At 44.5% G+C, this 12,610-nt stretch overlaps 1 protein-coding gene across 1 annotated transcript in view; it reads left to right on the top strand.

Moving 5' to 3' along the window:
* The first annotated feature begins 1,114 nt into the window (after window positions 1–1,114).
* The window catches only part of NPAS1 (neuronal PAS domain protein 1), a 444,390-nt gene continuing 432,894 nt past the window's right edge, over window positions 1,115–12,610 (top strand). Inside the window, exon 1 of the mRNA XM_069207656.1 lies at window positions 1,115–1,375. Within this exon, the coding sequence (XP_069063757.1) occupies window positions 1,230–1,375 (146 nt within the window). The 5' untranslated portion in view covers window positions 1,115–1,229. The remainder of the gene's footprint in view (window positions 1,376–12,610) is intronic.

Below are 12,610 nucleotides of genomic sequence, written 5' to 3'. Positions count from 1 at the left end.
AAAGCTAAACCTTACTGCATAACCTTAATATGACATATTACTACATTAGTCTAACAAACGTTCAATAGTTCATATTATTATATCATTGATTAGTACATTTCGTTAACATTGATGGCCATTCTTCGTGATCACATTTTCAAATGCTTGCATTATTTTTCTGTGTTATTATATTTTCTACATAAACATATTTATTCAGAATACATAAACATTCATTAATAATTGTTATTAAAATAACTGCGCTAGCAAGGGGCACTTCCTATTTCAAGTCTGATCATTGCTGTTAATGCGGTGTTTTAATGTTCAGGTTACTGTTGGCGTTTATACAACGTTGGTGCTCGTTGTTATTTTTCTGTTGATGTTTATTTCGCAGATGGTGGTGGGAGAGATTATTTTGGTGTTGATAGTTCATTTACTGTTGATATCAGTGTGAGATATTAATGTTGGATTGGATATCACTGCTGGTGTTGAAGTTTATATTGATATGTGTGTTTTTCATGTTTTCTGAAGTTGGTGACGGTAATTTTCTGATTTGTGCTTATGTTGATGGTGTCCGTTTTGATGCATGTTATCGGATTCGTGGAGGTGTTTGTCTCGAGCCATGTAGCCGCCCAGTCAGTATTGGTGAGCTGCTCACTCACTAAGCTCTATACAGCTTCTTTGGTCTTCTAAGCGCTATACAGCCACGTTGGCCTTGGGGGTAGGTACAAGTTCTTGGTGAAGCTCAGTATTGTGAATCTTTTCTCTTCCAGTGTCCAGCTTTGGTTTCCTGGAAAGGGTTAAATGTTTTTTTTCTCAGAATCAGTATGCGTGATCTGTGTGTGTGTGTGCGTGTGTGAGAGAGCGCATTTGTGTGTGTGTGTGTGTATGTATGTGTTTATGGCTGGATGTTCCGGGGATGTAATGGAATCCCCTCCCCCCAGCTCCTCCAGTCACAATGTCCGCTAATCAGCATTTGAAAGGCAGGACTGATGGGCTGGAAAAGGGGGTGTGTGTGCGAGAGAGAGGGAGAGGGGGGAGAGTAATAGAGAGAGAGAGTGAGACACACACACAGAGGCAGTGAAAGCCTCAACGTGCTCTGCAATTCATAATGACTCCAGGAGGCAGGAGGAGGAGGAGGAGAGGGGAAGAAACGTGAGCGGCTGGAGCAGCCACTGAACGGAAAGTGCTGCGTTTCCCCCAGACAGAGGCGAGACTGAAGTCCACTTTGGGGGACCCCCGCCCCCGGGTCTATGGAGTACCCAGCCTTCTGCTGCCCGCTGCCCCAGCGCATGGTGGGCTTCCACAGCCTCAGGAACCAGGGAGAGGACGCCCAAACGCCCCTGAAAGCAGACCACCAGGGCCAGACAGGGGGGCCTGAGCCCGACATGCCAGCCGGGTAAGGGACCTCGATATTCTTGGGGGTACTCGTGGTGTGATGGGGTTTGGGGTTCCTTCCAGTAGGGAGGGGCGGGAGACGGAGCGTGAATGTGTATGTGACGGGCGCCGTGGAAATCAGTTACCTGTGCTCTGGGCACACACATTCCTCCACACCAGGGCTAATAAGGGGCAGATGATGTGGAGAGGGAAATCTGTTACAGACCCCCAACCTCCCCACAGACACCTTTCTGACTGAAAGCTCACGGCAGATAGGGCACCGCCTTGTCCCTTTACCCCCTTACCCTCGAAGCGGCACTTTGAGACATGGTAGTGCAGGGGATGTGTGCACATGGTAGAAAGACTCAGAAATATGCCCTCGGCCCACAAGAAAATGGTGCTATAAACTGCACCAGGGCTGAGTGAATCTCGTGGGTGTAAAAGCGGGGTCCGCCCCTGTCGGGCCAGGGGCATGGTGACTTCCTTAGCGTGGTGTGCTGTCGCCCCGAGTTTATAGAGAGGGCAGAGAAAGACGTGAGCAGCAGCAAGGGAGTAGGCGACGTAACAGGTGCAGAAACATTCTTCCGAGGAGAGGAGGCTGCGAGTGAAGTGAAGAAGTTCCTCACTGGCCCGAAGGAAAGGAGGCAGAGGTGGCATGAAAGTCACCGTAGCATACATTTCGTGAGACCCTCAGACGTGGGTGGAGGGGTAGAGTGGGGGTTGGACCGAGATTGAGGAGGTGACAGGAGGGCAGGTGAGGTCACAAGGAAGGGACAGCTCTTTCGGGATAATAGAAAAGTTTTAGACATTCAAGTGGGGACAGGCGAAGGCGGAGCCGAACTTCCAGAGGAAAGAAGAATGGGCGATGGAGGGAAGAGTCGTCGAGGGGGGAGGATATTTGTGCAGAGGCGAACGAGACAGGGAGAACTGGTCAGAGGACGGAACGTGGACAGAGAAAGGAAGTTCAAACAGAGAAGAGTCATCGGCCGAACAGAAGAGATTTGAGGAAAATAGAGCAAAGGGGGGTGGAGGGGAGGAAAATGAGACAGTATAAATGTTTTAAACTGGCAGGTACAGAATACCTGTACTTGATTAAACTGAAAGGCAGAGGCTTAGCACTTGTCAGCAGGGCTGCATTTCTTTTATGGGAGAGTCGTCCCTGCACTTCTGAGAAGCATACAGGTGCTCTTGGACAGAGTACCTGGACTGCAAGATTTTCTTTTCAAACACCGGAGAAGAGGGAATATTGGAGGATAGTTGGGAATATTAAGCAGAGGATATCAGGCTGGGGGCAGTCGTTTAGCAGAAGTAGAAGTAGAAAGAGAGGGGTAATTGAGGGAAGAGAGTGCAGAAGAAGAATGCCGAGGAGAAGAAGGGAGAGTTGGTTCCAGTGAGAGACTTTGTGAAGAGAGAGAAAATTAAGATATTAAAAGGGAAGAGCACTAGAAGGAGGGGAAGCGGGTAAAAAAGTAAAGTGCAGAAGTGGAATAAGAACTGGCAGAGGAGGGACGAACTGGTAGAGGAGAAAAGAGGTGACAGAGAGGAATGATTTGGGGGGAGGAGGGGAAAGACTGGGCAAATCAGAAAAGGACAGGCAGAATAGAAAAGTCTCGGCAACGGCTTTCATGAAGTACAGGATGGTGTAGGAAGAATAGGGACTTTTGATTAGAAGTGGAAAGTTTTGGCAGAGAAGCGAATTTTGGGGAATGCTGAATATTTGGCAGGATTTGAAAACTCAAAAGAAGAATACAAGTTCGAGCAGTGGAGGGGGAAATGCAGCGAAGAGAGTAAGTGATGGTAGAGCAAGCAGTTTGAATAAAAGTGGGTGAGGTGGCAGAAGCACACATATTTGGCACTGGAAAGAGCCTATAGAACACGGGTGAACGTGCAGAGAGTGGCTTGACCTGTGAAAAAGAAAGAAAGTTAGAGTTGGGACAGTCACTTGTGAAATGCATAATAGTCTCTTTTCCAAAGCCCATACGGTCATTGCTTAGTGGGGTAATATTTCCAAGACTGAAACAGATGACAGTCCCTGGAAAAATAGCTTATGTTTCTGCGCTGAGCATTTCATAGACATGCAGTGAAGAGCTCTTGTAAGAGCCTGTAGTACTCCACTTAAGGGCTCGTGGACAGGGACACTGGGATTGCATGGCAAAGGAAGACTAATTTATGCAGCACGGTTGACTACATTTTGCACTAGAAAAGGCAAGTTATGCAGTATAGTGCACCAGATTTTGAAGCAGTAGTTCCTCAATATTTTGTCATTTTTACACACGTTAACACTTAATGGACAAAGATCTTGCATCATTGATATCAGTTTTACACCTAAATTCAGAAATCAAGAACTGACATGTAATCTGCCTCGCTTGCCAGAAGGCCTCCACTCCATGGCAACATGTGTGGTAGAGTTGTCAGTAACTTTTGATCCATTTGAGTGCGTTGCATGTTTTTGTTAAAATCTGCAAATTATACAGAAGCTGATGTCTGAAGGTGTTTCACATACTTAGCTTTAAATAGCTTTCATGGTTACTGGGTCATAGTGCTGACACTCCCTGGCCCTATGAGCTAAAATGTACTTGTCAATCCATGGCCCAAAGAGCTAACAGTTCAGTGACACTTGTCGTAGCATGTGGCTATTGTCCAGTGAGCAGACAGTACTGCAATACTTCCTTGTCCAGTAAGCTAACAGTTCCATGACCCTCCAAAGCCCAATGGGATACCCATCCCATTCCTAAAAAGCTTGTTCCTTATGTGTTGGGTCATTTATCCTTTATGAATTCAATAATAACGGAGCTATGTCAGTGAATGATCACAAATGCAGGGCACTGTGGAGCTACAGACAAAGTCTTCCCTTAGCTGCCAGTAGCTGTTAGAAGAGCTTGCTTCACTGTTAGGTAGGTACACTAAAGGCTTTCAAAGTAGTGCAGCTCTCCTGGCAATTTTCTATATAATTACTGGATAAGTACACCTGACTAGTACACTGCCTTTGCTTAGTAGGGCAGTTAACGTATATAGAAGTTGTTTGAGTGCTTTGGGAGTTGTGTTGCTTTTGATGGCAGTGCTTTAAATTTCCACAGTTATGGGGTGGACATTATCTAGGAACAAGAAAAGATTTCACAATTTTGGTGGAAACACAAGTAGTGTTCAGTGCTTTTGTTTGGAGCTGTATAGGTATTTCAGGATTCACCTTGCTCTTCTTGACTATGTACAAGAGTGGACTAGCTGTTGGTGGGTGTGCCATAACTTTCCTTTCAGTTTATAGGAGCAACATGAACGTATTAGGCAGGTGGTCTGTTGGTGGCAGTATGCAAGGATATTATACCCGTCCCTTTGGTCCCCATTGAAATGTCTTGACTTTTTAATGAGTTTCTGTAGCTGTTCCCAAGTGTGTTAGAATATTCCATCACATTTGATTACTATTACCACCCCCAAGATGGCTCGCCAAATTAGGCTCTTGTTGCAGATATCAGATGCAACCTGCAGGGCAGATGGAACTGTATTCCAGTCAGATTCCTTGAACCTACAATTCTCGGATGATGATCTTGAAGACTACCAACAGACTAACTGACCCTCTAGCACTGCATCCTTCATTCATTGCCTAACAGTAATTCTGTGCTGCTTTAAAATCTTGTTACACCAACAAGATTCGAACCATTCATACTTCCATTTGAGAATAAAATCCCACGTCACCTGAGTGCCCAGTTTCCTTATATTCTGTCCATATTTTCTGTTTTATCTTATGAAGATTTTGTTAGGCCCTCCCTAAGCTTAAACAACTTTTGCTGATGGACCTTGCCCAGTTAATATAGTGAAATCAATTTATCCTTTTTTGAGCCATTGAGAAATATCATGAATTCCCCCTTCGTGCTCCACTCAGTTCCAGACCATTTGTCCTGTTGTTACAAAAAACGGAAGCTACCCTCTTGATGCTTAGCAATGATAGATCTGTTGTTCTGTTGGGTGCTGCCACTAAGCTACATAGGAGTTATGTTGCTAAATATCTGCCATTTTCTATGTACACCACAGACCCTACTCAGGCAAATTTCTGCCATGGTCACAACATGGAGTTTGTGCTTCTAGAAGCCAAGGACGACTTCGGACAGGTAGAATCAGGGAATATTGGTGCTCTGATCCTTTTGCATCTTCCAGCAGGGTTAAACATATGTAATCATTCACTTCTCTTGGATCCCTTTAGGGCAGTCTGCATGACTGACTCTGCGCTGTCCTGCTTTCTTGTTTCTTTTGACGACCCACTTTTAGTCATGGAGTCTCTCCCTGTTTGCTGCTCTCATCCTACTGGTTTGATCCCCAACTCCGAGGGTTCTGCTCTTTCACCCTAACTGTACAGCATCTGCACTAAGCTGCTAGCCAACCTTGGGGTTCCCATTCTGAGCACACACCTGTGACACCAAACCTATTCTTAAGTTATGTGGAAAGAAGTCACAAGTAAGATTGTTCCAATTGTGCATGAGGTCCGTTCGGGAATAGATAAGTGGAGGGTTCGACTGGGACAGAAAATTGGCAAGGGCACCAAAATAAAAGTGCCGCCATTAGTGAATTAGATAGCTAAACACGTGGCCCATGTTTGCAAAATGGGGCGGTTTTGAACCTTTAAAGTCATGCTGCCTAAGAGTTTTGCAAAGTGATACTACTGCATACATTTGAGCTTGCTGCAGGCAAAGTCAGCTGTGAAAACTGGCCCATTAGACCATAAAACATGCCCACAACCAGCCAAAAAAACACGCCCCCACACTGATCTGTCAGACCAGCCCTTTGGCCCTTGCTAGATTGCCCTATAGGCCAGTCGACCCTGCCTGAGACAGATTTGGCTTAAACTCAATTCTGACAGATCTGGCTGCATCAACGTGCACCTCTGGATAGACCCCTTGAGATGGGTTCACTTTTGGTTCTTGTTGCTTCTATTCTCACTCTAAGGGTTTGTTTTGATTCTTCCCTCTCACTAGGCCACCAACTCCATACTTTTGTATTGGAATGCATGTTCCATCTGTGCCACTTGTGCAATAATGCCAGTGGTGTGCTACTGCCGATGTTAGCTATCATTGGCTCTCCCTGGACAACGCTAACTCCATTTATTTTTGTTGCCTAAGTACACGATAAAGAAGTTTTAGGTGGTTGAGGATTAGGCAGCCAGTCTTATTTTGGGGCACTCTAGGTTTAGCCACTTAGGGCCTGATTTAGATATTGGCAGACAAGTTACTCCATCACAACAGTGACGGATACCCCGTCAGCTGAAATCTAAATCCCATTGGATATAATGGAATTTAGATTCCGGAGGATGGGATATCTGTCACCATTGTGACAAAATAACTTGTCCGCCAATATCTAAACCAGGCCCTTAGATTTCTTTTAGCCTCTTTGTTTTGGCTGCTGATTCAAGAACGAATAAACTTCAAAATTACATTGTAATTCATAATGCAGATTATGGGTATTCTCCGGCTTTTATCCATAAAAGTGTCTTTCCATATATTCCCACTAGATGTGTTAGAACTTTATTTGACAACCATACTGTTGTCCCAAAAATTCAAATGAGCACACCTCGACAGTCGTAGTTTTCATATTATGGCCTCTGTGACCAGGAACACTTTATCCATAACTCTTCATACTTTCAGTTTGTAAATCTTCAGAAAATTGTTGTTTTCTACAGCTGCCTTGTGTCTGGTTGTTTTCATTTCACCACAATTGAGGCAAAAAAACTATTTTAGGCTTCAAGGCCCTTAGTAACAATCCTTTCAACATAACACAATGGAAGTTCAAATGATGACAGGGTCATCTTAGCCTAACTTTCAAAGTCAATGGAGTACCATTATTTGGGCAAGTGTAGTAACCCGTATTTGGAATGCATAGAAACAGGAAAGGGTGCTGGTATAGAAGACCCCCTTCTCTTACCCCCACCCCTCCCATGAGCTTTCACAGATGTTGGGAGTAGAACCATGAGTTTTCACAGTTGTTGTAGGACATGTATTTACCTATGTGCCAGAGAAAGAGTGAACCGTAAATTTTGAAAGTGGTTGGGTTGACTAACATTTTGAAAACTGTCAGAGGAAACCATAACTTTCTACAGAAGTTGTGAAGCAAATCACACGTTTCTAGTCATTTTGGGAGGAGAGCCACGAGTTTATGTAGCCACTGGGGAGTTTACATAATTTCCAGAGATAGTACCGTAAAGTTAAATAACTCTAGGGTGGCCAATTATTTCCAAAGTTGTCAGAGGAGAGTTGTGATTTTCTGTAGGAGTTGAAAGGGGACCCAGGTGTTTCTCTTGGACCTTGGAATAGAACAATGATTTCAATAACTTCTTCAAGAAGAACCATAAGTTACCAATGCAGTTAGGAGCAGACCCACATGTTTCTCTGTGTTTTGAGAAGAGGATCATGAGGTTTGCATAACATTGGCGGGCAGAACACACACCTCTACATAGCAGTTGGATGGAGAACCATGATTGTCTATAGCATTGAGGCATAAGCTCAAGAATTTCTATAGTTTTGAGAAGCTTAAAAATTGCCTAGAACTGTAAGGAGGTGGCAAGAGAATCTCTTGCGGTTATAATCTGTTGATAGCTGCCAGCGAGGAGACCATGAGTTTCCAAAGGTTTTGAGTGAAGAATCATTGATGTCTATAGCTGACGAGATGAAGAGCTGCAGTGGGTTGGGGCAGTGAGTTTCCATAGAGGTTGAGGGGATAGGGGGTGAACTAGAGGTCACACTAGGAAATATGCATCTGCTGGTGAGGATAGAAACCCCCAGAAAATTATGCATAATGTTTCTGTAGCTGTAGCTGGTAGTCAGGGTTTTCAATTTATCACTAAATGTTAAGTGAGTGCTGTGAGGAAAGGGGCATATGGGGGATCTAGACAGTGCTTAATTTGTGTTTTCGGTTGCCAGTGGTTGGCAACTGTAGTAATTTTTCATCCTCGATCCAGAGCACGAGAGAAAGACAGAAGAGGGAGAAAGAAGGAGGAACAAATACATAGGAAAATAATAATAATTTAAGAAAGATGGTCGAAATGGAATCAAAACTAGACAACCTAGGTATTCGTCAAACCCAGCATTCAACAGCACTAGTGACAGCCACCTAAGAAACATTTGGTGCATTGGCACCTATGCTTATTTCACTAATTAGGTCTGTCAGACTGTCGTGGCTAGTGAAAATGGCTTTAGTGGTGAATAAGGAGAGGGAGGGAGGGAGAAAGAGAGAGATTGTTGAATGGGAATGTATATTTAAATGGACCTATGCCTCAAAAAGACTATTTCAGAATGAACCAAATGGGAATTTCTTTAGCGTTGTGGGGAACAGTAGCAAGGGTTGGGTCGCTTCGGAGGTGGCGAGTGAGTGTTTTAATTCATTTGTGTTGTTGATGATTCCCATTGGCTAAAAACCACTAGAAAAGCAAATTAGAAACTTTCGAATCTTTGTTTTAGGAGTTAACATGTACTCATTTCTCCGCACTGAAGTTGTAGCCCAGTATTTTTCACAAGACGTGGACATTTCGTGCATATGCCTGTTTGCGTGTGGGTTTAGAACGTGATCTGCTCTGTATATATAATTATTTTATCAAGACACATTTTCGTGTATTTTCTGATGGTAACAGGAAGAAGTGGCAGCAGAATATCAAACAACTAAAGAGATACATATAGAAAAAAGCACACGGTACAGTCAAAAACCTGGAAAGAACAATGTAGCATTTTGCATAGTTTTAGTTCACACTGAATGTTGATTTATTTTTAAGGAGGAAGTCTTGAATTTCTTCTGTTCCCTTGACTTGAGTGGGGTTTGGGGGGCACCAGACCACAGGGAGGGCTGTTCCAAGGAATTTTGGGTTATAGCCCTATAGGTATATGGGGGCTCTCGTTGGACTCCCTGCCACCATTTTAGAAAAGGGAGCCTGGTGGTAGGGAGGCATCAGTTCTTCCTTTTTTGGATTTAGCGCCCTTCTTATGTGTTAGACCCTTCCCCCTGGTTTTGTCATCTCACCGACCCTGCTCTACCACTGTGCCAAAATCCCTGACCAAATGGAACACTGGGTGTGAGAAAATACTGCAAATCCCAGACTTATGAAGTCCTTGACCCATGCAAGGAGAATGCCTTCAAGTTGCAGCACCACGAGCATCGAGGTGTGGCTGATAGCCTAAACACGATCTGAGCTCACCAAATTCAGTCACCACCCGAATAAGACTGTTGGAACCTAGTACACTGGGCCGGTCATAAATCAGGGTCGTACAGGCAGTGCTTAGTTTGTTAAAAGAAAAGGATGAAATGTAGGTCCTAAAATGATTACTTAGAAACCCTCCACCTACCTAGCGCTGTCCTGGGTTAAAGACTGATCAGAAAAAATAAGTCCTGTTCTCTAAGAATAAATGCTGGTACTATCCACTGACAACCACCTACGCAAATTCAGCACTGCCACCAGGCACCTGAACATAGGCCAAACTTGCTTAGCTGGGCATGCCTTCTATTCTTTCAATTATACATTTAGGAAAATAAAGCAAACTTCATATCCTCACCACAGAATCCCATAATGCATTGGAACATTTTATCAGCCATCCTCTCTGAACTACGGCATGACATAATACTTCAAAGGTTTTTAGTCACCTTAGAAACCCATAATGCCAGAAAAACATCGCCTTCAGAATCAGTGGCCTAGCCAGTGTATCCTGGGCCTCAGTGCAAGGAAGGAATGGGCCTTCGGACCACTGCTTGAACTTCGAAGCAAAACATTAATCAGGGTTGAGTGGGTCCCATAGGCTTCTGGGTGTAGGTGAAACCACACCTCCTGCACCAATGGATGCAACGCCCCAGCTCAGAATCAGCTGTTTATGTGAGAACATCCAATATAGTGAATGTGGATTTCCAAGAAAGGTTGTTTGTTAGTAAACCCTGTCTGTGTGAAATAATAAACAATATGATGTGAAGTGTAGCTGTACAGTAAGATAGTTTTGGGCAGTTGCTGAGGGTGCCAACACCTATAGGGATACCAGAAAGCCCATGGAAGTCTCAATTATGGCATTGTTGCTAATGGGAAGAGCTGGCCCCGGAACTGTGGTAGCAAAATGTTTTCACGCTTACTTCAGGTGTATTCATAAGACTAAATGGCTGCACGTTTGTGAGATCTCCCGACAATTTCAGCTTGGCAGGAGTTTTTGTAATTTTCGAAATGCGTTCACTGCTTTTTTGGACAAGTGAGGGGCTCGTCTTCGAAGGGCTGGACACATTACGTTTGTATTATTTTAACGAAGGCTTTAGTGCCGACCTGACATAATTTCACTTCGTAAAACGTAAGAAAGTAGACTGTATTTGGTAAAGTAGGATTTTATTTAAAGGAAATCTTTGACCAGATTGCTTTCTTGCCCAAGAAGTGCAAACTGCTACTTTTTAGTGTACATTATAAATAACGTTGCACCAAACCAGCCCAACTCCAGAATATCCGCCATAACACAGTGGTGACATCACATTTTACCGTTCTGTCTTTCATGCATCTGACCTTGGACAACTAGGATTAGTTGAGATGAATGGCTTGGGTCACATAATAAGATGTAGCTTAAATGTGGATTCTCGCTAATTTTTTGACACTTGATGGTGTTTAAAAACATTTTTATTGTGACCTTGTCACATAAACAGAAAGTCGCTGGGAATTCTCAGGACTCCTAAGAGATGTGAGAAATCGTGTAAAATTCATTCTGGGAGATTTCATGAAATTAGGCAAATGGATCAAAATTTGCTGGTATCTTGCTTAAAATGTTCAGATGAGGACATACCTTGTATGAAAAAGTCACCCAATATACCGACAGGGCACAGATTCCAGCATACTAAAAACACCATCAAAGGCACCCTTGCATACAGACCACCAGAACCACGCCCCAGCTTCAGCAACTCCCTCCCAGAACTCACCGCTCCACAAGCAATCGACTCCGACCACTACATATTCCTAGGGGACCACAACTTCCATCTCAACGACCCCAGCAACGCCAACTCCACCGACCTCCTGGAAAGCTTGAACAAAATCAGCCTCAAGTAGCTTGTCACCGACCCTACCCACATCACAGGACACATGTTCAACCCCATCTTTAACTCCAGCAACAGAGTCAGGTACATCTACACCACACCACTCATCTGGTCCAACCACAGTGTACACTTCACCATCTCCGGACCCACATACAGCAGCACAGTGACCCCCAGATCCATGCAAAGAAACTGGGAAAAGGTATCAAAAGATCAGCGAAACAACATTCTCCGTGCCCACCTCGCAGAATTTATACACAACCCTGAAGAAGCAGCAAAGAGATTCTCCCAGTGGATCACAGAATGTGCCGATGCCATTGTCCCCGCCAAGACAGCCAAGGTCAAAGAACAAAGGGAAAAAGCAAGCTCGTACTCTGAAGAGCAGCACTCCTCCAACTGCAACTGCAACTGCCAACAACTTGGAAGCAAGTGGTGCATTAGGAAAAAAAACTGAAAAACGTCCTGCTTTTAGGACCCACGTCAACCAGTACCATTGTCTCCTGAAAGGCACCAAAAAGAATGCACTAGCAGACCGCATCAAAGCCAGCACGAACCACAGCAAAGAACTCCTTGCCATCGTAGAGGAGTTCACCAATCCCGCAAACACAGAGAATGACATCACTCACTCCCAGGAACTGTGAAACAACGTTGTAGATGTCTTCCATGACAAGATCTCTGCTAGCTACGAAAACCTTGAATGCCAACATTCCACTGCAGACAGCATCAACCAGCTCACATTCACAAACACGAACACCGAACACCCACTGGCAACTCCTCACCACGCAAGACATTATCTCCATCATGAACTCCATACCCTCTGAAGCACCCATGGACCCTTGTCCCCACCACATCTTCAACCTCAGAAGCAAGACAATCATCGATGAGCTCAGAAAGGTCCTGTATACCTCCATCACCATGGCCTCCTTCCATGGAAACGCTGAAGGGAGGCCCCTCCTGAAAATTGACATTAGAGCCCTCCTGGACCATGGGGAAACAGAAGTCCTCGTCCTCCTGACCTGTCTGTCACGTTTGTCACCATCTCCCACCACATCCTGATCAACAGACTCCACCACATCGGGATTCAAGGAAATGCCCTCAAATGGATTGCTTCGTACCTCACGTAAGATCAGTCTCCTACTGTTCACCTCAGAGCTCAAGAAGATAATCGGTGGAGTCCACCAAGGATCATCCCTCAGCCCATCCCTCTTCAACATGACCCTAATGGCCGTCACCGTCAGAT

Source organism: Pleurodeles waltl, chromosome 9 (genome assembly GCF_031143425.1).
Source record: "Pleurodeles waltl isolate 20211129_DDA chromosome 9, aPleWal1.hap1.20221129, whole genome shotgun sequence".
Taxonomy (NCBI): domain Eukaryota; kingdom Metazoa; phylum Chordata; class Amphibia; order Caudata; family Salamandridae; genus Pleurodeles; species Pleurodeles waltl.
The sequence above is the reverse complement of the archived record's forward strand: the minus strand, read 5'-3'. Positions and strand labels throughout refer to the sequence as shown.